A 24,998-nucleotide genomic window follows, 5' to 3' on the forward strand; every position below is an offset into this window, starting at 1 on the left:
TTTCCAGCTTCTTAAATGTGAATATTGTCTTGTTTCTTTATTCCATACAACAAAGAAATCAAAGGAAAAAGTCATTTTCTTTAGTGGACAAAACAAGATATATGAGAACATCATTATGTGGAGGTCTGTGGTCAACATTTTCTGACATTTAATAGACCGAGCGACTCGTCGATTAATCGAGAAAATAGCTGTTAATCGCAGCCCGAGATGTGGAAGGAAACCTGGCATCTGCAGGAAGTGGTTATCTGTAAGATAAGTTAACACAATAGGCCTTATCCACACAGAATAAAATGTGATACGATATAATAACGTGGCATACTTAGAGGACAGGAAATGTCCTCATACACACGAAAGCCCCCAAAACGACTGTAAATGCTGTAGTATATATGCCAGGCCTGTATGTGGCGCTGTAATGCTGCCACACAACTGCACAACAAATGGAGAAGAAGAAGTAGAGCCAGACTTTAGGCCCATAACCAACTTTCATAGTGGCCTAGCCTGTGGTTTCACCAGAAATAACTGAATAAATAAGTAGAGAAACACTTTTCTCTGTCCCTTAAGTTTCCTATATCAATTCCTAAAGTAGTCTGATAGCAGTCATTCTTTTGTATTCCGGTAAAGGCACTTTGAGATGTCTGTGGGTCGTATATGACATATTTTGTCTTATTTCAAAGAGAAACAAATGCTAATATTGTGCACCCTTATTAATTTTATGCGCGTTATGCACCTGATATGATAAACGTGTTTATTTTTTATTTAAAATACAATTTTTTTAGGAAGGACAGGTACGACCAAATCTTATTATCTCCCAATTATTTTTTGAAAGCACTTTTTGATGTATGTTTTAAATTTGTCGTTACACATATATTTATATATGTATATATGCTATAAATATACTCCAACACAACTAAAAATAATAGTAAAGAGAATTCATATAAAATGAATTTGATGCGTTTTACTAATGTATTTGTTTCACAATTTAACGCTTCATTATTCTCTTTTAATATTGAATCATAATAATAATAATAATAATCAACAGTTTATTTTCCCTTGCAATATAACTTGAGCACTGAGCCAGTTGTGGAAACCCAGAGGAGAGAGGCGCTTCAGTCCCAGCTGTCACTCAAACTAACGACTCCTCTTATTGGCTCGTGTAATGCTGCAGGGAGGGGCTAGTGAAGAAGGCGCTGTGATAAGTGTGCCTGTTTTTCTGCTCTGGCTATTATCAGAGCAGAGTTGCTCGTCCCATTTCTTGTTAGCCTCCTTGTCTTCCACTCAGCCTCAGCTCATCTGATAAATGCAGAATTCCACAAAAGCCAAATGGCGTCTGACTTGAAACAGATCTGCAGCGATTGTGAGTGGAATGAAAAGAATGTTTTTCGTGGACATGATTCATGTCCGTGCACAGTTTACAGTTTATGTTGCCTCGTGTAGGTGAAGGCTGGTGGAGAGCTGTCTCGGTCTATCTTTGGTCAAATTACACTCCTAATATAGTTAAGCAGTCGCTCTTCTCAGTTGACATTTTGGACATTTAGTGAGTATGTTGCTGGAGGCCCAGCACGCACGTTTCTGCCTGTCTCTTCAGTGTGTGTGTGTGTGTGTGTTGTTTAAAACATGCACACAGCAGCAGTGATGTTGTGGCCTGGTTTGCCTTACTAGGACAAGCCAACATCAGCAGAAGCAGGAGGGTTTATTCAAACTCCCACTTGCCTTTTTAAAAAAAAAAAACACAACCCAACATCCCAGTTACAGCATGCTTCTGTTGCCTAGCAACCGGCAGTGTCTTGAGAGGGAAGAGAGCCGTCATAGATGTGTATGTATATCCGTGGCTGAGAGCGAGAGCAAACACACTCTGCTGCCTCTCCCTTCCCTGTGGGCAACTCACTCTCTCTCTCTCCCACCACAGCCTCACCGCCATGTAATGGGGCAGAATTCACTCTTCTGCTCAACCGGTGACCGTACACACGGATTTATTATGAACACATACACTCATTGGCCACTTTATTAGGTACACAGGACACCTAATGGAGTGACAGGAGTGGCACCCTGTGTGGTCCAACCTCTTTATAAGGTTTGACATGTTCTGCATACATTGGTTGGAAGAAGTGCTTCCTATTATTTTTGAACTAGTCTGGCTATTCTCTTCTGACCTTTGGCATCAACAGGGCATTTTGGCTTAAGAACTGTCACTAACTGGGTATTTTCTCTGTAAATGCTAGAGTTGTGTTGTGTGTGGAAATCCCAGGAGATGAAGATGTTTCCACGTTCACTGTCACATAAATCACCTTTCTCTTTCTGTCGCTCAGTTTGAATTCAGTTTTCTGTATGTCGTCTTCACCAAATGCCTTGAGCTGCTGGTGTGTGATTGGCTGGTTATATATTAGCAGATGAATGTGAGTACCTGTTTTGTTGCCTTTTATAGATCATTTGTAGGATAAAACATAACAAAGATGACACAAGGCGTGATAAAGTTCATGGTCTTTTTATTTGAAAAAAAAAACAAAAATAAAGACTAGCATGTACAACTTGGAATGAATGTAAACTGAACTCAGATGAAGAGCTGCGAAGACTGGTGCGCTGACACACACACTAACAGCATGCGCTGCAAACACAGTACACCCCTCACTATGCTTTCGTCTGAGTCGAGAAACAGAAGAAGAAAAAGAAAAGTGAAGGCCAGTGATTCTCTCTTGCAAGAGGACAGACACTCCATCTCAGCAAAGAAAAGAAAAATAAAAGAAGAAGAAAACAAAAGAAAGCTCACCGTAAGACTCTTTAACTCCCCCTCCTTTTCAAAAGGGCAGGACGCACAACTACTAAGATGGCCGTCCAAATAACATAACAAAAACAAAAGAACATGCCAAACATTTGAAAATGTATTTTTTGTACATCATTTTTTTCTCGTTTTATCTAGCATACAATTAAAACCCATTCCACTTGAACTCCACTCTCATCTTAACAGTACAGGGTTCTCTCTCCAAATACAAAAAAACTGTACCAAACCAACAAGAGGACAGCTTATAGTGGAATCAGCACGCTCTGGTAGCCCGGAGGAGGGATGTTGGTGGGGGGACGGGGGGGGACATGGGGGTTAGTGCTCCGGTCTCAAGCTGCATGCATGAAGAACAGAAAACAGAGAGAGAAAGAAGAGATGGCCAGCCCAGACATTTACCACTAGCAAATGGAACTGGAAGGAGTCTGCCAAATGCTTTTGCTTTAGTCTGAAGGTAGTAGTTACAGGGTTTGTTGTTATTATTTTTACTTGTTAAGTACTGATGCTAAACTGATTTCCGAGGGGGAGGGGACAGGATCACTAACCATCATTTTCATGCAGATATTTTTTGTATATTTTTATATTTTTCCTGTGTGGACAGAAGGATAGATTAATTCAACATTCAATTATTTTCTATACAGAAACGGTATGAATAAATGAACATTTTTTTTTCCAAGAGGTAAGTAAAACATTTTAACTTTTTTTTTTCTTTTTTGTTTTCTCCTAAGAGGGTCAGGATGGGGCGGACAGTCTTCACTTTGCAGTCATCATCTGTACAAACTCTGCAGAGAGAGAGAGAGAGAGAGAGAGCACACAAAGCAATCAGGACATCAGGTTTACAGCTTTGGCACAGCCTGCTGCCAGTAAGAGCTGCTAAATTGTTACGTTTTATTTATTTTTTTTAATCAACTCGAGCAGGTTCAGAACAGCCTTAATGGTGTTCAATTTCCAAATAGCTTCCATGTTCATCTCATCAAATCCATTTGATTAAAAAGCTTTTACGTTCTGGAGCAATGTGACGATGATAAGCCTGGGTTGCAGTGGGAGTGTGTGTGTGTGTGTGAGGAGGGCACGTTTCAACCACGGCTTTGTAGACTTTTCATAAAGTACCAACAGCCTTCTAGAAGATGAGCTCAGTCTGTGGTGTAATGTGTCAGGAGACTGAGGGTAGCGGGATGGGAGATGGAGAGAAAAGCACTCCTGGCACACTGATGATAAATTCAGAGGGATGATTTTCACCCATCTCTGTTTCACCAGGCTCCATCTATAGCCCCTGTCGTATCACTAATATTATGTGTGTCTGGCTTAACTTGCAGTCACCCTCAGAGAAATACACAGGTTAGAAAATGATGTGCTCTGGTCTCCCTGTTTAATAAAGCTTACATCGTGGCCTAGATACTTAAGCTATTTCTGCACCAGTATCTACTTCCTTTACAAAAGTCTTTATTTGTTATGTTTTATTTCTTTTTCTTTTATGGTGTTAAGTTTTACCTTCGTAGTTGACCTGTCCGTCTCCGTCAATGTCTGCTTCTCTGATCATCTCGTCCACCTCCTCATCTGTTAGCTTCTCTCCCAGGTTCGTCATGACGTGACGGAGCTCTGCTGCGCTGATGTAGCCATTTCCGTCCTGGAAACGTGTGGGGGGAGATCGTGTGTGTAAAAAAACATGTACAAATATCCCCACAGGCTGATAACTGCTACGGCAAAAACAAATTCCCACTAGATCAATTATGAGCGGATATTGCAGCGAGTGTAAAGCATTAAGTAGGAAACGGATATCTTCTTCCCCCCCATCTGAATACTCTTACTCACACACAAATACTACAGAATACTATAAAACTTTGCCAGGCACAGAAACAGTGACATCATCTCTTCATTGTACTTTATTTAAATGAAAACTCTGTGTTTACCTTGTCAAATACCCGGAAAGCTTCACGAATCTCCTCCTCACTGTCTGTGTCCTTCATTTTTCTGGCCATCATGGTCAGAAACTCTGGGAAGTCGATGGTTCCATTACCTGTAATGGGCGATCAATGAGTCACATTTAATCAGCAAAAGCTGCAATTACTTAACAGCTAAGTCCGATAAGAAGAGATAATATAACCCATCATTTAGCTGATGGAAATCACCTGACTGAAAAATATTCATTTAGTGCTGCGGTCAGCTTTTTTCCCCACCTGTGTGTGTGTGTGTGTGTGTGTGTGTGAGAGAGAGAGGGACGGTAGCATTTACATTATTGTATGTGGCATCACCTCTCCCCTGAGGCGTTTGTGGCAGTGGCGTGTGAGTAATCACAGGGGGGGCAGCAGACCTCAAATCATTTAAGTAAGCACATTCCTTCTTGTGACAAACACTACTACTGGTGAGGTGGAAGTATATATACGTGTGTGTGTTTATGCTTCTGCCTTTAGGGAAGCCCCAGGAGGAGGTTTACTGATGTTAGACACAGCACAGCAGCATTGCAGCTGGGGGGGGGGGGGCTTAGGGTAGTCGTCCATAAAGCAGATGTACGGTCTACAGAACAGTTTGGCCTTCAAGAAGCTTGGATGCATGTGAGGCTCATCTCTCCTGATGCCCTTGACAGAAACTGAGGCTGAAGGGAGATTAACAAGGACAATAATGTGTAGGGCGGGGAGCTCCACCTCTCCTCCCCACTTTTATTCATCTTACATTTTATTATTCTTGTTAAATATCTGGAAGCATTTGCATGTGTTTCTGGATCATCCAAAAGTATCTGGTGGTGCATACAATAGGTGTAACACGATCAATATCCATGTTGCAGTTGTCAAGACGGGATTAGCGGGGGATCAGGTTGTCTTGTCAAGGGAGGGGATCTATGAGGAGCTCAGCAGCTCAACCATGGATGGAAGGCTGGGAGGGTGATAAATCTAACGGTGGGAAACTTTGGTTATATGATGTGCGAAGTCTGAAGGGTTTGAATCTTTTGAGAACTGACAGCAGATACGTGAATATTAGGGCGGCATGGTGGCGCAGTGGTTAGTGGTGGTGGTTAGCACTGTTGCCTCACAGCAAGAAGGTGCTGGGTTCAATTCCTGGTCTGGGACCTTTCTGTGTGGAGTTTGCATGTTCTCCCGTGGGTTTCCCCTGGGCTCTCCAGTTTCCTTCCACCATCAAAACATGTTAGAATGTTAGTTACATTCCGTCAGGTTGGTCGCAGCGGCTCTCTGATCAACCCTCCATCTGACCTCGACATCTCGTTGTACAATACCAGTATAATGACAATAAAGATGCTTTGCTTTCCTTTCCTATTAGCGAGGAGACTAAAGTGACTCGGTGGATGGTTTTCAGCACATGCCTCAGAGAGCAAGATATAGAGAATGGATGTGCATGGGTGTAACATAAAGGATGCAGTAATTTGATGGGGCAGATGGTGACCTGATGACTCCGGGTAACAATCTAAGGACCTGTTATCTAACATACAGAGACAGCTATGAGCACTGAGTAAGGGAGGGGGGGGGGGGTGTTTTGCAGTAGGGCAGGAGTACAAGTGGAAAACCATCATCCTGGGGGCACAATAACAAGAAAAGCAAGACAGCCCTTAAGTGATATCTGCTCAACTGCACCTCGAGCCAGCTGCTGTAGTGGAAGATTGAGGGAGGGAGGGAGGGAGGAGGGCAGGCAGGAAGAAAGAGAGAGAGAGAGAGAAAATGGTGGGAGGGAAAAGAGAGAGAGGGAAAAGAGAGGGAGGGAGTGGGTGGTAGAGAGGGAGATGGAGATGAGGGAGATGTGAAGAGGAGAGAATATAAGGAGTGAACCGAGTGGGAGATGGTGCGATTACACATAAGAGGTGCTGACGCAAACTATAGAAGGCTGAGGCATCACAGCGCACTTGTATGTGTGGTCATAGTTTGATCTGCATCATAAAGTCAACTACCATCCCTGAGATACACTAAGAAAGAGTGATTGTGTAACGACGATGAGTGATGTGGCGGGACTTAGGCTGTTGTCATGCAGTTATTTCATCCATAATTCAAATGCCTTATCTTGTTTCTCACATCTCTTTTACCTCATATGGTCTGACAATGCCAGAAATAAAGAGCACCCCTGTATATCGTGCTGTAATCCACACTTTACATTAAGTGCAGCTTGGCTTTTACAAACAAATAGCCATCTCTCCATCTAAAGCCTATGTCCCTGTTTCCCATTCATTGTCGTTCTTGAACCACAGCATCCTTGTTTGATAAATAAGCTGATTTTCAATGGTCCAGCTGACATCCCATGGCTGCCTATGTGGGTACGAGATGTGCAAAGCGCAGAGAGGCCTTATGTAACCACTTTTATTTTCCATTACTAGCTTCAGTGCTGTCTGACCTAGATTGCATCAGCCAAGGGAGGCAGAGGCAGAACAAGGGGATGTTAGTGATGGTGTGTGTGTGTGTGTGTGTGTATGCTTGCTCTTTAGTGTAACTGAATGGGAGGGCACTAAGGAAGGTAGGAGGACATTTCAAAAGAGGGACAGCCAAGCTGCGGAGCAATTGATTTCTCCTGATCAATGTGGTCCCATTTACAAAATCCTATAAGCTGACAGAGCACCACAGGGGTAAAGGCCCCGCTGATGGCTAACATCCTTGACTCCACTGCCCAAGGACAGTGAGTTTGGCAACTATTTGACAACATCTTTGACTCCTCCCTTGCTTTCCTTTTCTGTCAATACCTGTCTTTCATTTTCAATGCCTTTGAGTGACGCTGCAGTGCAGAGTTGGTAAACAGAGGAGGAGTTGAACGAAGGAATCTGTCCCAAATCTGGCACCCAGTATGGCGCACCAACACTGACAGTCTTTTGACACTTAGCCTGCTTTTCTCACCAGCACTGCAAGCACCTCCTGCACAACCATACCTCTGACACTGAGTGACAGTGACTTAACTGCTGACACAGAGGGACACGTCATCTGAAAATAAAGCTGGCCGGACAGTTGGCTTGGACAGTTGGCAGAAAAGGGAGGGAGGTGGACAACAACATGACTGATGTGTTTCAAAATGGGGCAGTAATGGGCGGTGTGTCTAATCCCACATCCATTTGTAACAGAGGTTTTATCTCTGCAGTCATGCAAGGAAATGTTATAATAATGGCTATATTCTACCGCAGCAACTGACATGAACTAATGAATCTCTCAGTACATTTGGGATTGAGCTGAAATGATGAGCTGTACAGAAGCATTCTGTAGAAGCCTGGTCACAAAATCATCCACACAATAGATGCACATAACACTGCTTGATGATTTAGTCAAGTCTTCTGTTTATTCTGTAATAGAAATCAGGACTAAGCTAAGTAATCTAACACAAATTTGATGCAGTTTGTAGTGTTCAGTGTATGTTACAGTAGAGTTTTTGGAAAATAAACCACCACCAATAGCACAACCTTTTTCCTTTTTTTTTTATCTTTTGGGACCAATTAAGAGGGATATGCTATCTCTATTTCCTTATTTGGCATCTTATATGTCCTCTTCAACAGAGAGCTCCATGATTTCTCTCATAACAGGAATAAGTAACTCTCTGTAAATTTGAATATATTTAGTATACTGACCGTCAGCATCCACCTCATTGATCATGTCCTGCAGCTCAGCCTCTGTGGGGTTCTGGCCCAACGACCTCATGACGGTGCCAAGCTCTTTGGTGGTGATGGTGCCGTCGCCATCCTTGTCAAATAAGGAGAAAGCCTCCTTGAACTCTGCAGGGGTGGAGGAAATAGTGACAGTTTAGATAATTGTGGTTAAGCAGTTGTAGACGTGCTATATGAGGACACCACATGTTTGCAGGGTTAATGGATTGTTTTAAATGTTGTGTTGAGAGGAGCTGTGTTAACTCAGTTCATTTTCAATTGGCGCACAAGAATAAGACACACAACTGAAGCTATAAATGTGCTGAGCTAACGAGGATCTTATCTCATACTGAACGGCAAGACCATGAAGCCCCATCCAAGAAATTGCAGGCAATAGTGAGCATTAGTGCATGCTAATTAACCACAGAGGGGGTTTGACTGAGATGAAACTGATTGCCTCCAATTTTAACACAGAGCTCACATCATTTATTTATCAAGAATATCAGTTTGGTTGAGTGCTTGAAACTTCATGCAAGATGTGCCTGAAAAGTGTCTATTCACTGCGTCTTTATGGGTTTCCGTCCTGACTCATGAAATGCTGGAAATACTTCTTCCCCTTACTTCCCCTTACTTCCTGTTCAGTTTGTGTAAACTAATTATCTACCGAGGGATGTGGGCGCCAGATCCTTCAATTTTCTCTTTCATGTAATGTTCTCTGTAGGTGAAGTAAAAGAAGCCAGAACAGATCCACCATTTCTCTGTTCCTACCTGCAATCTGCTCCTCTGTTAGTTGGTCAGCCTGTGGTTGGGAAAAATAGGGAGGGAGGGAGAGAGAGAGAATAACATGCGTGTTATTCAATAAGGCAATTATTCCAAAACCCAAACAGTTTCGTCATTACATTCCTCATTGCCCCCACCCACCAGCCACCACACGGCTTGACACAGTGTCCACAGTGTTCAAGAGGCTGTTGGCCTCATTGCAAGGCCACCACCAAAGCAGTAACTGGAATCTACTCATATGGCTGCAAAGATTTACCAGTGACAATGCTTTCAATGACAGTTAGACGCTACAAAATGCATAACCTAATCATTTCTGAATATATTTTGTCAAAAGTACATTTTGCTCTCAAAATTGAACCATGTCTAATTGATTTTGTCCCTTTGACATAAAGCTAGTCTCAAGTCTGACTTTAAATGCCATATACAAGATATGGTAGCAAAGGCTTATTTTAAGGGTTTTTAAAGGGTTTTGTTTGTTTGGAGGGCGTTTGTAAAGCTGGCTCCATGGGATTGTATTAAAGTAGGCTGTCATGGTGGTCCTCGCAGTGTGGACTGCTGGGAAACAGCAAGGTAGTGTAATTAAACTGATAAAGTGCTCTCTCCAAACCAGGAGAAATTGGTTTGACAGGGCTGTTTTAGGACATTTCAGCATAGGAGTGTTTCCCATAGTCCTAGCAACAGGGGAAAAAGTCTTTCTAGGTTGCCACAGTTTGGTGCCCCTCCCAGTTTGTTCCATCCACTAGCTGGGGTTCTGTCCTGATGGATAGTGACTCACACATGCTTTAAATGGCTTGGAAGCGAGTATCCAGTGCCAGGCCTTCTACATAGATGGATCCAGACTGCTTTGTAAAAGGAAGCACCGATTTGAAACAAACACCCACAGCAGTAGAGTGTGAATACAGAGCTTGTGGTGCAAAAATGTACTCCCACAGGTACCCTCTACCTCATCAACGCTTCATTATCGCTTTATTATCAGTAACACAACACTGACATGATTGAGCCTTGAAACAAAGAAGGAACACACCCCAGGCAAACATGAGCAGATGTGCACATACACATACTAATGTACTTTGAACACAGACAGTCATGGGTGACCTTTAGGGACAATACATAGATTTCTCTTTACTTTCCTGGAGAACAGAACCACTTCGAGCCTAACCTAAATCCCTGACCCAAAAATCTGCTTTCTCTCAAGTGATTACACAGCTTGTGTCCCCAATTGGACAAGCCTTCCCCAGTTAACTGGTTTTGACTTAAATCTGTCCTTAACAGTAACCTATGACAATCTCTCTCACACACACACACACACATCTCTCTTAAAGGCGTTCTTTCACAACACCAATACTTTCCATCCCTGTGTTCAATGTGAATTAGTCAGAGTCGCCAGTTCTGCGTCTGAGCAAATTCCTCCAGCAATCCATGTATTTATGTGTTTGTAAGCAATCAAGCTGTGGATACAGCTGAGCCCACCGCCAATAAATGAGTCACACTCAAAAGACCTTTTTAACAGCAGACATTTGAACATGGCACAGGTGAAATTTATGAAATTAAATACTGAGACGGAGCCATTGTTAATGTTATCAGTAAGATATGTGCTCTTTCAGCTACAGTATTTCAGAGTGTCTGCTATGAAAGACGCTTGTCCCATGTGTAAACCTGGGCCTCATTGCATCCATGTGCTGAGGTGAGGGTATTTTAGTTTGCCAGTGAATTGAATTTGTTGCGTAATGACTCAATTTGGTTACGAGGGATGAGATTGAGCAGATCGCCGCATGATACTCTGCAAGCTGACCTTTAGCTGCTCAAAAAGACAAAGGGGCCTGTACTCATGGCCTGAACAACAGCAGCAGCAGCAACCAGAGGATAAATTGATCTGGTCAGCGAGGGGTTGTTCATGGATAACTTCAACAGCGCTCATATGATTAGCTGACATGATTCAATAACCTGCTCCTCACAAAAGAGCTTGTTTGTCTTCCTCCCCGCACCCTCTTCCTGTCTCCATTTCCATCTTTGACAAAGGGAAATGTCAAGAGACAACACAGCCTTCCCAGCACAAACATGCCACCCAGCATGCACAATATTTTGACTTCTATTCAGCTGTTTTGTTTTCAGCCGCCATCTTACCCAGTCCCTCTTGTGTCTTATGTTCTGTCCTTGTCCTGACTTCTCACTCTTCAGTGGGGATGAGGCTCTCTTCCTATCTTAGTCATCCTCTTTGTCATACTGTGTTGCTCCTGTTGTATCTATGCAGCCTCCTGTCCCCTGCTGTCTCTCTAAGTGGAATGGGTGTGGGGTTTGGTGACTCAGTGCTATGGATCCTCCTTTGGCTTAGGCCCAAAATGCTGGGGCCTGAGAGTGCTACTGCACTGCCCACTACCAGCCCATCCCTTCCTTTTTGCCTTTTTCTTCCTTTTTTCCCCTGGCACTTGGACCGCGGCCATCACCAACTCCTCCTACCAAAGACCTTTTCCCCTCAATGATTATTTTTTTCTCTGTGTGTATGTGACTGTGACCATACTTTTCAAAAGGAAACTCCCTGTGAATCACCATCCATAGTGTCTTGTGGACATGGTTGTTCTGGCTGCAAGACCTCCACTGTTAATAACAGCTTCTTTAGCATTGTGTGTTTGTGTTTTTTGGGGGGGTGGCTGGCAGTAGTCCGTTGGCACGAGTCAGTCAACAACTCCCAGTTGCCCAGGCAGCCATCCTCAGCCATGCTTTCCAACCTCAACTGCGGGAGGCAGGAGGCAGTTCACCGGGCCAGTGAGGAATATCTCGCTTGATGCCTCACCACACCTGCACACATCCTCCCCTCTTCATTCTTAATTCACTATTATGGGGGATTCAAAATAGTGCCAGATAAACCCCATTATTATTTTCAGTTTGTACATTTTTTCAACACTTATCAGGTTTTTTGAATTGAAGGTTCTCCACTGTGAGGTACCCAGACAATTCTCAAAACGGTTTCTCTATATTCACCTTGTGAAAGGTGCAACAACCGGCTGACAGATGGGTGTGACACACACACTCTCAAACACACGCTAGCATTCATTATGACACGCGCACAAACACAAAGAGTCAGTGTGACACAACACTCTCTTTCTATTGGAGCCCTTAGCTCCACAGAATGCTGAACGCCTCTTCTCTTTGAGGCTGGACAAAAGACAGTGAGGCCTCTGGGCTGGGCTGCATCTGGATGGGAGGAGGGAGAGAGCACGGGGCAGCTGTGAATCAGTGGTAGAGCAGGTCATCTCTCAACCAGAAGGTTGTGTGTTTGAGACTTTGCTCCATTTGTCTTCATACTGATGAGTCCCACAGCAAGACACTTAACCCCAAGTTGCTCCTTACGGTTATGCCGGCAGCGTGTGAATGGGTATGATAGATATGAGGTAGAAAGGGTGCTGCAGATAAATGTTGTATGAATGTGGCAAAACTGTAATGTAAAGCAGCTTTGAGTGGCTATCATGACTAGGAAAGTGCTATATAAATAGAGGCCATTTTACCATTTAAACAACACCAGCCTCCCTACACCCAGCAGACAAGGCTGCTCCACCATATGGCCTGGTGGCAGTTGGTGTCTGGGTACTCCTCCACACCATAGAGAGCACAGTACTGCACTCAGGACATGGAACATGGCTAGGTGTTGCCGCCAAGCATATAAATTATTCACTGCAGTGGATCAGATGTCCGTCAAGTTACTAAACATGCATCAGCAAACAAGAGCGTAACAGGAATATGATAGGGCCTTAGCATGGTCCGGCTACTTATTCGATACTTCCACCTCAATGGGGGAGGCTGTTTCCACCTCAGTGGGCGTATTGATGCAGACAAGAGGCTTACGCCTGTGGATTTAAACTTTTCAGAGATGCTGATACGCAGGCAAACACTGTAACAATTCCACTTTACACTCCAATTACTGTGCCGCGTTGCAACATGAAACTACATCGTGGCTTGATACCATATATGGGATATTTGATCAGAGCAGAGGGGTGAAAGAGGCCTACAGCTTCTAGGTTCCCTCAGGCCATTAATGATCTATCAAGCTTGATGATCAACGAACCAGCATTAAGGCCTATTTTTCACATCTACATCTGGTTACTTTTTCGAATGTGACGTTGCCGGCGATGAGGCTGTTGCATTAACTAATGGCAGATGTTAGTGTGCATGTGAGCATGTGTCGCAAACAACATCTGGTCAAACAGGTTTCATAGAAATTAAGTTTCATAGAAACAGTTTCATATCATATGAAACAGTCACATGTAAGGTAACAGTAGGGAAACACAGCAATATTTATATTTCACAACAAGTGGTGTCACTTTTACATACTGATGACGTTTTTATGATGGCTACTGGCTGGTAGCAGAAAGAGCTTCTTGGACAACTCGCATTTGCATTACATCGGGAATTTGCAAAGAGGCAACCAAATCAGCCGACATGACGATAACACAGCCGGCAGCAAACCCTCATAGCCTGCAGTAAAAGCGGAACTGCGTCTTTCTTCCACACTAATACAGACCAACCAGGCTGCACAACTTCGCTATAACCTTGTAATTACAGAATATGGTCTGTTTCCGTTGCGGAACACTGACGACACACAGTTGTGCCATTATCCCATCATGGCACAGCACGGCACGGCTTGAGAAGCAAGATGGTGCAACCTAGAGAAAAAAAGGGGAAACCAAACGCAGCCAGGTCGTTTCCCTCACTGTTCCCGTTCACGCCGCTTTAACAGAAATGAAAACGCCAACGTCTCTGTGCCATTTAAGAAGGTGCTGTCTCTTACAGAGGAAACGTCAGTGTTAGTAAAACCGTTACACATGTTTCCAAACACGCCCGCGCTCCTCACACAGTGAGTGTACCACACACACACAATTAGTATGCTGTAATAACACAACGTTAACGTGCGAGTTATTCCCATGACACCAAATCCAGTCCAGCAATCAATTGAACATGCAGCGCGGAGCTGCATGAAGCGCCCACTTGACTCGCTACAGCCGGATAGCCGATAATGCTCTGTATGAATTGCGCAGTTATGAGAGAAATGCGTTCCCAGTTTGAATGTGGTTATGATTTCAGGCAAAGAATACACGCATTAACAACGCTAGTCCATAATTGGGCTTCGTGTTGAAAAGCTAAAACGCGTAAAAACACAAAATGCGGGCGTTTTCCGTGCTCGTCTTCACGTACCGAGCAGCTCATAAGAACAACCGAAGACTGAACAGCAGATATGGGAGCGATAAAAAAGCGTTAAACCGCATGTACAGCTGCAGTATGAGCATCCTGTACTGCTAATATAACCCAATTTCCCCCGGTACACAGAATGAATGAGAATACATACCATGTCGGAGGGTGTTGTGTGCTTGTTGGTCTGTGGAGGCAGACTAGGAGTATGCTCGTTCCTTAGATGGAGTTCCACTGGCGGGTTAGCAGCGTGTATATTGGCCGTGGCCAGAATGGGGATTGTCCTGTGTATCCCTCCGCCGCACTAGCGCCTATCCCACTTCCTTATTTCAATTCAGCGCTGTTGCAGCAGCAGCTCAGGCCTCCAGCTGAAGACATGCCAATCACCGGGCTGAAAAGCCTGCAGTGCACAGCATCCTGACACACAGTTAGTCACAGAGGCTGAGCATCACTTCATCCATCCCTGCAGAATCAACTTTTCATGACTATAACACCAATTTAATTAGAGGAATTATGAAAAAGAAACCTGCACATTAAGCTGTTTACATGTTCCATACCAGCAAGCAACATCAAACTCATACAAGTCCTGTTATTACATTGTTGTGCGTGATGACTTTGATGTCAGTTATATTCACAAGCATGTCCCACTTTTGCAACAGCATATGCTGCAGATGAACATGACTTGCAATAAGGAATATTTGATGGGAGTTTGTTTGCTCAGCCCCCTGAGAGCTGCATTTAAGCTGCAGGTAAACGCTGCAGCAATGAAGCAGCAAATTTAAAATTAAACCCAAATAGTAATTGAGTTGTTATGGTTTACATAAACACGGCAACTCACTGTAAGTTGGCAAATTAAAACATCATAATTTTCCAAGGCAGTCATGTAGAACATCCAGAGCTCTAATGTGAATTCTAGTCATATTTATTTTCATTAATCATTATAAATGTATGTAGCTAAAATTATTTATTAGTTATTCACGTGTAAGACAATGAACAATTTGGTGTAAGCACAAAAAGGAAGGCACAATATTGGGACTGTGGTTCCAAATTTTGTAGTTTTTGTTTTTATTTTTTATTATAAAGTCAAATACCCCCCTCAGACCACTTCAAAACCATTGCTTTGACCACACAGCCAATTTGAGCCTTTAATCAAAACACACAGACTTGACAGGAAATAAAAAAACTGTATCTTTTAAAAATTGAAGCTGATAATTGTGAGAACAAAGTGAATGTATTTGTGATATTTAGCTATTATTACCTTTCATTAGTAGTGGTATTGTCATTGTCATAATTATCATAGAAAGAGAGTGCATTCTCCCAGTACAGGGGACTAGTTTGCAGCCGCGGAAGGATACTTCTAGAGTAGGAGGCCGCCTGGTTGACACTGGAGAATTTGCGGTGCCGGTTTGTGATGTCGTCTCTGATTGGCCGTTGCAGACCTGCAATATTATACTGCATGTGTCGGCCGCATCGATTGGCTACACGGGACCTGCATTGCACCAGGCAGTGGCACTTGATGGAAATATAATAAATATAAATACGGGGATGTTTTAAATCAGCGCCGTGTTTCTTCTGCCTCTTTTATGTCTGTAATTATTCGGATTATTCTGGTGAAGACGAGTTGGAAAAGGCGACAGAGAGGTTTTCATTGGTGCGGGGTGAATGTTTGATAGGCTCTAAATGGGAAGTACGCAGACGTACTATTGGCTGCTACCGAGTCTGGCAGGCCTGCGTAAAATTAACAACAGAACAGCTCATTCGGAGCGATTTATGGATACGCATTTTACATTTAATACATCCAATACTACCTATACGGTTTAATATATGTAATTCTAAGGAGGCGGATACGCAGCATGAAGGTGTTAAACTGAGGTTGTGTGAATGACGATGTAGGATTTGGCAGCAAAGCAGATAGTATCGCGATAGTACGTGGAGAGTGTGTGTGTCAGCCAAAGTATCGCGATAGTATCTGAGGAGGGCACTCGACAAAAAGCACCACTCGGTGGACAACGTGTTGAAATCATGAAACCTTTAAAAATGCCTTTTATGAAATGATATAAGGCAGAAACATGTCCATGAATCACTCTCATGCGTTAGACAGTGCAGTTTGTTTTGTTGTTAAGATGTTTCTAGTGTGATTAATGTAGTTACAGCCACATACAATGCCTCACAGTGTGTTAGTTGGTATGTGTGTTGCATATGTAGTCAAGCGTGTGACATGTAGCAATGTTTCGTAAGCTGATAATAATTATTATAATACAAAACAAGCCTGGTGCATTAAATGGAGCAATAGTGTACAAGACAGCCACTGGAATCATTTATCTATATTTATTGGTTGGCCTGCTGATCATACTCTTGTTTTATTTTATTTACTTAGCAGTCCATGTAAGTGTTTACTGTATTGGTACAGTACATGTATGATGTTTTAATTGTTGACAGTGAATAAGCGCTGAAGGAACAGAGACAAAAACAACTTGACATGATCATCTTCAAAAAACAACAAGAAAAGGCTGCAGTTCAGACTCAGAAAGCAGGCTGTTAGTCGTCCTCTCCTCAGGTCCAGAAACTCTTAACTCAAGCTGAGCTGTTTGATTTGTTAATCTACCGGAACTAATCGCGACTTCTTACTCTGTTTGTTCGGCACTTTTGTCCTGTTTACCAGGAAAAATAGCTGTTACATAACCACAAATATGCCCCCCCCCCACACACACACACTCTTCTTTTCGGAAGGCTAGGGTACAGAAAGGGTCATAACTTAAGTTCTGGTGGAGACTGTGTGGTGGTTTTTTGGGGTTTTCATCAGAAGATCTTTGTCTATTAATCACAATCACAAGGCTTTATTTATGCAGAGCTACATGTAGTTTAAATTCAACCTGTACATACTGTGACTGACCAATAACGTGGATGTGGCCTTTTAGAGAGTGCCAGCGCACTGGTCAGTCTTGCCGTGTCATCCCCCATCAGTGGCTCTGTGCTCGTGGGGATGGTTTAGAAACACCCAACTCTGAGATTGCTTTAAGCTGACAGGGCAAATGTCTCATTTGAGAGCAACACTCCTCTTCTTGTAACCCTCCCAGCCTTTCTGGTCCAACATGCCACGCTTGATTTAAATGTTTTTCTTTCCCTCCCCCTCTCTCCACCATTTGCTGAACGTGCTGCGATGTATGAGCAGCAGTTGAAATGCATGACTGATTTAATAAGGAGCGCTTGAGAGGAGGGGGCTGCAGTGCAGCAGCAGCAGCAGCAGCAGCTCCGTTCTCACTCGAGCCCAAAGATGGCCCTATAAAGTGGTTCGATGCTTGCTGCATGGGGCCACTTTCTGCTGAGCACTGAGTTACACATGGCTCCACATCAAGAGGAATTAAATCAGCACTGCTGTTCTCCACATGTCAGACTGCAGCAAAGGCAGCTTAGCTGGATTTACTTAACCGTGCTGTAATGACTTACAAGGCTGATTTAAATTGAAGACAAGAATCAAATTACAAGCCACACTCATCTCCCCTCTGCGTGTACATTATCAACAAAAACATGCACCAAAACGCATTTTTACTTCTCTTTATTGCGTTGGAACATTTCCCTTATTACAGATAAGAGTGAAACATAAGTGCAGAGACATTACACAACTCTTATGGGAAATGTCCGAGTAAAACGCTACAGTCAGGACATTTTATCTTATTGTGTAACCTCGATATTTAATTATGCTTCTCTCTGTGTGTGTGTGTGTGGAAGTCATATGGTATATTACAGGACTTGGTGACTATTTTTATGAGGGGGAAAAATGCCCTCAGAACTTCACCTCACCTTTGGCCTATGACAACAAACATGACTTTGCAAATTGATACGAATGATTTTGCTTGCGACACCGACAACACTGAGACTCAACTAATTGAATAATGCATGTGATTAATTATCTCCAGATATTACAGCGCAGAGATGAAGTCAATAAACTGGAATCTAATAAAGAGCAAAGCGTCAACAGATGCTGCCTCTGAACAAACAAGTTTTTAGAGTGAGCTGCAAGCTAAAATGGTTGTGTGTATGTATATATATATATTAATTAATAAATAAATAAATAAAAAGGAGACAAGCGATGACAAACACACCATCATCGGATAGTTATTTTCTCTTTTTTTGTTATTTTATTTAATGTCTTAACAAATAATAACAGGAAAGTGGGATAAACCAGACAGGACATGCACAAAATATCAAAATTCTCTCTGGGAAGACGCACGACTGCCTCCCCTCTTTCACACAGAGACACACGGAGGAAGGGCGGGGGTGAGAGGGAGTGAGAGAAACAAAAGTTTGAAGGTTAGAGGTAAAGACCCTCTGGTGTGCCCTCTTGCTTCTTGTACAGGACATTTTCCTTGGACTTCTTGAAGTCTTCGTTTGTGACCTTCATGCGGCGCTCTCGCAGAGCCATGAGACCTGCTTCAGTGCAGATGGCCTGGAGGACACACAGGGGGGAGAGGGACATTGTTGAGCTTCATCAATGTTTTAAATAATGGAAGGTCATTCTTATACACCAGAAACAAAGAGCAGCTTTAACATTTGTTGTGTGTCGGTATTGTTTTATTAGAGAAGAGAGTAGACTAGTAACTCGTGCAGCAGCAGGGATGGAAACATTGTGATTTGGAGGAAAAACATTCATTTCAATTACACTCTTGTTTCTGTAGAAAGTATTTTAAAGTAATATAGCAGTTTAAATATTGCATTTATTCTACTTTTGTTCATGTGCTGTGCTGCTCAAAATAAAAAAAAAAAAGGAGCTGTGACTGACAACATTTAACATGAACTGATTGCTTTCATGTCATATTAGTTTGTCTTGTCAAAGTGTCATTATGTCGCAGCCCACATGAGGGCAGCAAAGTGTGGTCATAGAGACATGAAGAGCGCTTGGATAACAAACGCAGTCATCAACATTGAAAAGGGCTTCACATGGTTTTCTCTGTTCTGTCACTCACTGCTGACATCTTCTGAAAACACCTCCCATGCTGTTTGATATAGAGACAACATAGCCTTACAAATACTTTTATTGAAGATAAGTATAAAAACAATGATTGGAATATGTCCTGTTTTATTGGCCTAACTATAACATGTAGACTTTTTGGGGATTTGGCCGCTGGAGTAAAGAAAACATTTTGCAGATAAGTCTCACCTTGATGTCTGCCCCTGATAGGTCATCCTTAGCCAGGATGAGGTCATCGAGGGTGACGTCATCTGCGACGGTCATGCGGCTGGTGTGGATCTGGAAGATCCTCCTCTTGGTCTTCTCATCGGGCAGAGGAAACTCGATCTTCCGGTCGATTCTCCCTGAGGTGGAGGGAGAGGGGAAACAAAAACGTGAGTAACTGATTGCAAAGTACTTAAACTGGTTCTCCCTGTTGGGTTGTTTTTATGTATTTATTTTTGTTTTATGGGGTAGATTAATTCCAGTGGCAGTCACTCAAAACTACTGTGATTAGTAAACACAGTGATGCACACTATCAAAGAACGCAATAAAGCACCTCTGATGACTCTGCCCAGACTTTATTTTCACACTAACTTTCCTCAGTGCAGTAAAACATTTTAATAGCAGAACTGACGTGCAGTAGTTTTCAGCTGGAGACTCAGTCAACTGCAGAGTGGGCCAATGAATTATTAAATCACAGTGGGCTGAGTAAGAGTTTTAAAAGAGGCAACAACAGTTTTTCATTAAAAAGAGAAATGGTACTTATTCTCTTAGACTCTTTGAGGATAAATGATGAGGAAGAACTCTGTACTGTATGTACATAAATTAATTTCTTATATACAAATGACCACCTTTTATTCAACAGTTCCAAAGCCAGAAAAATATATAAATTCTACTTCCTGTCATGACAGTAAGCCTATAACTAATCAGTGACAGATACAGGCAGAGCCAGACCCAGTCACAATCTCACTGACCAGGTCTGATGAGGGCTGGATCCAGGGTTTCTATCCGATTGGTGGCCATGATGACTTTCACGTCTCCCCGTGAGTCGAAGCCATCAAGCTGGTTGAGCAGCTCCAGCATGGTCCTCTGGATCTCCCTCTCACCTCCAGAATTAGAGTCATACCTATACATCACACACACACACAAAAACATACATCGGGCATGGGCTTTAATTTTAAACATTTATGGAGTCCACCTTGTTCAGCACACATCTTCAGACACGAGGACTTCAAGCTTGTCCATCATGTAGTCTTGTTGTCATGGACTCACTAAGCCGAGTTGTCTGCAGTCTTTTCCACGTGCAAGCTCATATATTATTTAGCCAGTCGATATTCAACCGAAGTCACAGACAGGCTCATTTATTTACAACAGCCGATATACTACCCAACAACAATGGTGCAATTTTCTTCTGACACGGATGAAAAACAGACAAAACTTTTGATTTAGCATTTTCTTCATTAACTCGCCTTTCTATTTTTTTTTTTTTTAAACCAATGTGCACTATGAAATTTGATAATACCAGTTCATGAACAACTTACTGTAAATGATAAATGACTGCTCTGATGCGCCGTTTTAAGTAATCCACCCGTTTACCTCTTAGTGCCGATGGCGTCAATCTCATCGATGAAGACGATGGAGGGAGCGTGTTCCTCTGCCACCCTGAAGAGCTCTCGGACCAGCTTGGGCCCGTCTCCCAGGTATTTCTGGATCAGCTCTGAACCTACCACACGCAGGAAGGTGGCTGATGTCTGATTGGCTACAGCCTTGGCGAGCAATGTTTTTCCTACAACACACACAAACATAAGTTCAGCATTTCAAAGTATACATTATTTTGAATTAGTGGGGATACAATATCAATTCTCTGACTAGATATTTGAGACATTTTACAGTTAAGAGACATTTAAGACTTTCAGTTTTATTTTGAGGTCTCTCAGATTGTGTCATTATTGAATGAAAACTCCTGCTGCACCAATATTGCCTCCTAATTTTGGAACATACTGTTTAAACATAAGATAATATCATCATCATCCTCATTTACTTTACTGGCTTAAGTCATTTTCAAATCATTTCCACTATGTAGCACTGATTTTGCACCACTGGGAGGATTCAGGAGGCTGGTTGCTCTCTGCCACTTGTTGTGCTGGTGCCCTTTAAAAAAGGCCACCATGGAATTTGTCAGCAATGTCAAACAGTGGCTTTTACCATCTCACCTCTGGATGTCATTTGAAAAAGACAAAAAAAAGTGACTGACAAAAATATTAAAGATCAGGTTTCACTTTAACTGTGTACAATTTTGCCAGTGCTGTTATCTGGTATTATCTATGAATAGTTGGAGAGTGTGAACAGAGTTATCACTTTTCTTTAACTTTCATTACAATGGTTGGAAACCACTGCATTGCAGCCAGTGTCTTACAGCAGGGTGGATATTAACAGTTGGAAGGACATTAGCTTCTTAAAATAGTCTTTGTCTTGCTTGGTTTTATTCAAAGAGCCAGTGTTGGTAATATGTTTACTGAAGCACTTACCTGTGCCAGGAGGTCCATACAGGATGACACCTTTGGGAGGCTTAATACCCATCTCTTCATAATACTCTGGATGTGTAAGCGGCAGCTCCACTGACTCCTATTGAACACAAAGGAGCACAATGCAGTCAGATGGATGATGATGATTATGAGGAACTAATACAAGAAAGCTTGAGTTTTGTTTTGCTTCATTGTTTACCATTTTAGAGGGATGGGTGTCTGACATATACAGTCCCTATCTTGCACTGTAGACTATGATTCATGCAGTGACCAAGTATAAATGAGATCTTTGCCGTAACGGGGCTGCTAACAAATACGCTTGTAAGTCGGGCTGTTGCAGTGAAAGAATGTCCAATGCAGCACTAACGGTTTTCCATTAGTGCATATGCATTAAACACAGTGAGATGGCACTGAAAAGTGTCACTTAAAGAGGTTCAAAGCTCTTATGAATTAAAATGAGTGTATGTCCAGTGGACTGTGAGCATAAGTAGTTTAAAAATAGAACTGTCAAGTTGTAGAGAACAGTATAAAACAGCGCAATGCCAATTAAACAGGAATTGACAGAATACACCATTAAAGCGCGTCAGCTCGTCACTGCACAGCACCACATGTGCAGTTTCCATTGTTTCTGTCCGAATTGTTCTGAATCAAGGGACATCATGTGTTCGATTGTGGTGGTGGCCGTCATCCTCTGTGGTGGTCTTGTTCTTACTTCAGAGTTCCATCTTTGTGGTTCCCGCAACAGCCCTATTAGTAAGTCTGCTAAAATCCCTGCAGTATACTGTACCTTGATCTCCTGGATCTGATTGTCCAGTCCTCCAATGTCAGCATAGGTTTCTTGTGGGGCCTTCTCTACCTTCATCACTGTTACCAAGGGATCAGTGTCGTCCATCAGCACCCCAATCACAGCATGAACCTACCCAGGATACACAAACAATGAACAATTAATGATAACATTCACACAAATGATCTTAGTGGGAATGTTCTTGCTTGATTGGTGGGTTATTGGGTACAGCTGGTAGTTGAAGGAAAAATTAAACTTATTACTGAAATGATTATTCAGCAGACAGGTGTAATTCTGAAGTAAGGACGATGGTGGAATATTACCTTGTGGTTGAGCAGGACAGAACAACCTGGCTCCAGCAAATCCTTATCTACAAAAGACAAAATGCTGACATAGTGCTCTGATCCCACTGAGGTGGAAACAATGGCGTGGTTGTCATCTATGATTTCCTCCAGGGTACCCACAGACATGGGTGTCCCTCTCAGGTCATCCACCTTTGACCTTTCCTCCTGTTAAACAGAGGCAATATGTTGATTATTTTTCCAACCATTCGACCAAATATGCAGCACAAAACCATTTTTCCGGGACTAAAGTAACATCTGACCTCCTGCTTCTCTTCCAGGGGTTTCATCTGCTCCTGGTTCCTGATGAACTCCTCCTCCATCAATAGGTAGTCTTTGATCCGCTCCTGCTTGAGCAGCTTCAGACGACATTGAGTGTGAGGGGTAACTGAAAAATAGCACATGTAGAACTTGCATTAAAAAAACATGTGGTAAATAGTCTTTATTGTATGTATATTAACACGTGCTAGCAAAGCTGTCAGGAGCAACATGGAGTTGAGTATCTTTCCCAAGGACATATGATGTGTAGACAAGCAGAGTCGAGGATAGAACTCATGACGTTCTAGCTGAAATAATCTGCTGTACCGCAGAGCCACAGCCCCTGGGTTCGACAGTCTTCTACAAGAACATCAACTTTTGTCAGTGTCTTACCCAATGGTAGTTTGCTGGCAGCATCTGGTCCCTTGGTCTTCTTCTTTTTCTTTCCAACTCTGGTGGGAATTGGAGGCTCATACTTCTTTTTCTTATCCTTCAGTAAGAAGTGCAACAACAAATGTAAGAAAGGGTGCTCATATTTTAGAACATTTACAGAGCAGTGATTTGTAGTAACAGAAACCACCTTTGGCAAATACTTCCTCAGTAGTTCACCTTCACTTTTCCATATTTATATTCAGTGGCATGCGCTATACAAAACTACAAAAATGTATGGCCAACCTTTCTAACTGTGAGTAGTGATATATTATATAGATACTATATTTTTTATAAAAAAAACAGCACAGTTGCTGGACTATGTGACACATATGACTGGTGTACAATCCACACATGTAATTATGTTTTCATATGAAAGTTATAAGCCTGTAATAACAGCGTTAGTTGTAAACATCCGTGTTTAGCTGACCGGCAGACACAATAGCGAGCAGAAGCTGTGTCACTCTCACCTTGTCATCCTTCTTGCCTCCTCCTGGACCGTGGCCACCACTCTGGTTTTGACCCTAAATTCAGACAGGTGATAGTATAAGTGATAAGTGATGAAAAAGTCCTGACAGTAGTGAGCTTGACATCAAGTACTTAGCTTAGCTGATTACAATTAGCTAACGCCGCCGCTACATGGTCATAGCAGAATTAAAGGTCTCGTTTGTCCACAGATACATGAGTGATAACAATAATCCACAAAGAAAAAATCACTTGTATTGAGCATCGATTGTCCCTATACGATGAATGACTTTGCTTCACGGAGCCCTGCTGCAAACCGACAAAAAGAGCTAACGTCGTTAGCCTTTCGCTAGTAGGTCGTGGACGACTGGAAAGTGTATTGTTAATTCACAAATAAAACTTAAAAACAGCCGCAAATACACGGCGGTAATAATGTTAGCGTTTAAATCCATCCGTTATGTTATCTTGGGAAATATAACCGTTTAATATAATTCATGAACGAGACGCAGAAAAATTGCTTGCTCACTTACCATAGTTACTTGTCGCTCTAGAATGACGTCAGAGGATACGGCAGCAGTGTTGGCCAAAAATACTTTTTTTTATTTATTAAAAAACTTTATTAACCATTCCATTGTCAGACAGTAATAAAGACCAAACAGGACAAACAGATATCTTCAAAGCGCTAAGGTATGAATACCAGATTTGTTATTAAGGGAACAACGGAAAATACCAAATGCAGAATGAAAAGAAAAAAAAATACATAGACTTCTCAGGGAGTTCTCCGTGGTCAAAACAGCCGACACTAAATTTGGAGTGCCCTCGTATTGTAGCCCTTATGGTAGAGGCAACATAACAACTCAGATCGAGCGCACATGCAGGATTAGTGACATCCGGTTTTGAAAGTAAAACGTTAAAAAAAAAGCACATTATGCAGTCCATAAAAGTAAATCA

At 42.4% G+C, this 24,998-nt stretch overlaps 2 protein-coding genes across 2 annotated transcripts; both read right to left on the reverse strand.

Moving 5' to 3' along the window:
• Window positions 1-2,466: 2,466 nt before the first annotated feature.
• On the reverse strand, window positions 2,467-14,602 carry LOC131443608 (calmodulin-1). Its single transcript, XM_058613378.1, has 6 exons — window positions 14,452-14,602; window positions 9,102-9,132; window positions 8,319-8,462; window positions 4,684-4,790; window positions 4,265-4,400; window positions 2,467-3,555 (listed from the first exon to the last, which is right to left on the reverse strand). The coding sequence occupies exons 1-6, from the start codon at window positions 14,452-14,454 to the stop codon at window positions 3,527-3,529; spliced, it is 450 nt and encodes a 149-aa protein (XP_058469361.1). The 5' UTR covers window positions 14,455-14,602; the 3' UTR covers window positions 2,467-3,526.
• A 3,808-nt stretch (window positions 14,603-18,410) lies between these two features.
• On the reverse strand, window positions 18,411-24,651 carry LOC131444160 (26S proteasome regulatory subunit 4). Its single transcript, XM_058614347.1, has 11 exons — window positions 24,578-24,651; window positions 24,053-24,106; window positions 23,547-23,643; window positions 23,159-23,283; window positions 22,878-23,063; window positions 22,558-22,686; window positions 21,774-21,870; window positions 20,842-21,031; window positions 20,220-20,371; window positions 19,453-19,607; window positions 18,411-18,741 (listed from the first exon to the last, which is right to left on the reverse strand). Exons 1-11 carry the CDS (start codon window positions 24,578-24,580, stop codon window positions 18,607-18,609), a joined length of 1,323 nt encoding a protein of 440 aa, XP_058470330.1. The 5' UTR covers window positions 24,581-24,651; the 3' UTR covers window positions 18,411-18,606.
• Window positions 24,652-24,998: the final 347 nt, after the last annotated feature.

This window comes from Solea solea, chromosome 17 (assembly GCF_958295425.1).
Source record: "Solea solea chromosome 17, fSolSol10.1, whole genome shotgun sequence".
Taxonomy (NCBI): domain Eukaryota; kingdom Metazoa; phylum Chordata; class Actinopteri; order Pleuronectiformes; family Soleidae; genus Solea; species Solea solea.

Excerpts from the sequence above, each read along its gene's own strand:
- LOC131443608 (XM_058613378.1), bottom strand. Across the intron at positions 4,401-4,683 it reads CTTTCCGGGTATTTGACAAG|GACGGAAATGGCTACATCAG; the intron begins GTAAACACAGAG and ends ACACGTTTCCAG. Across the intron at positions 3,556-4,264 it reads CGGACAGGTCAACTACGAAG|AGTTTGTACAGATGATGACT; the intron begins GTAAAACTTAAC and ends CTCTCTCTGCAG.
- LOC131444160 (XM_058614347.1), bottom strand. Across the intron at positions 22,687-22,877 it reads CTGTCCTGCTCAACCACAAG|GTTCATGCTGTGATTGGGGT; the intron begins GTAATATTCCAC and ends TATCCTGGGTAG. Across the intron at positions 18,742-19,452 it reads TATCAGGGGCAGACATCAAG|GCCATCTGCACTGAAGCAGG; the intron begins GTGAGACTTATC and ends TGTGTCCTCCAG.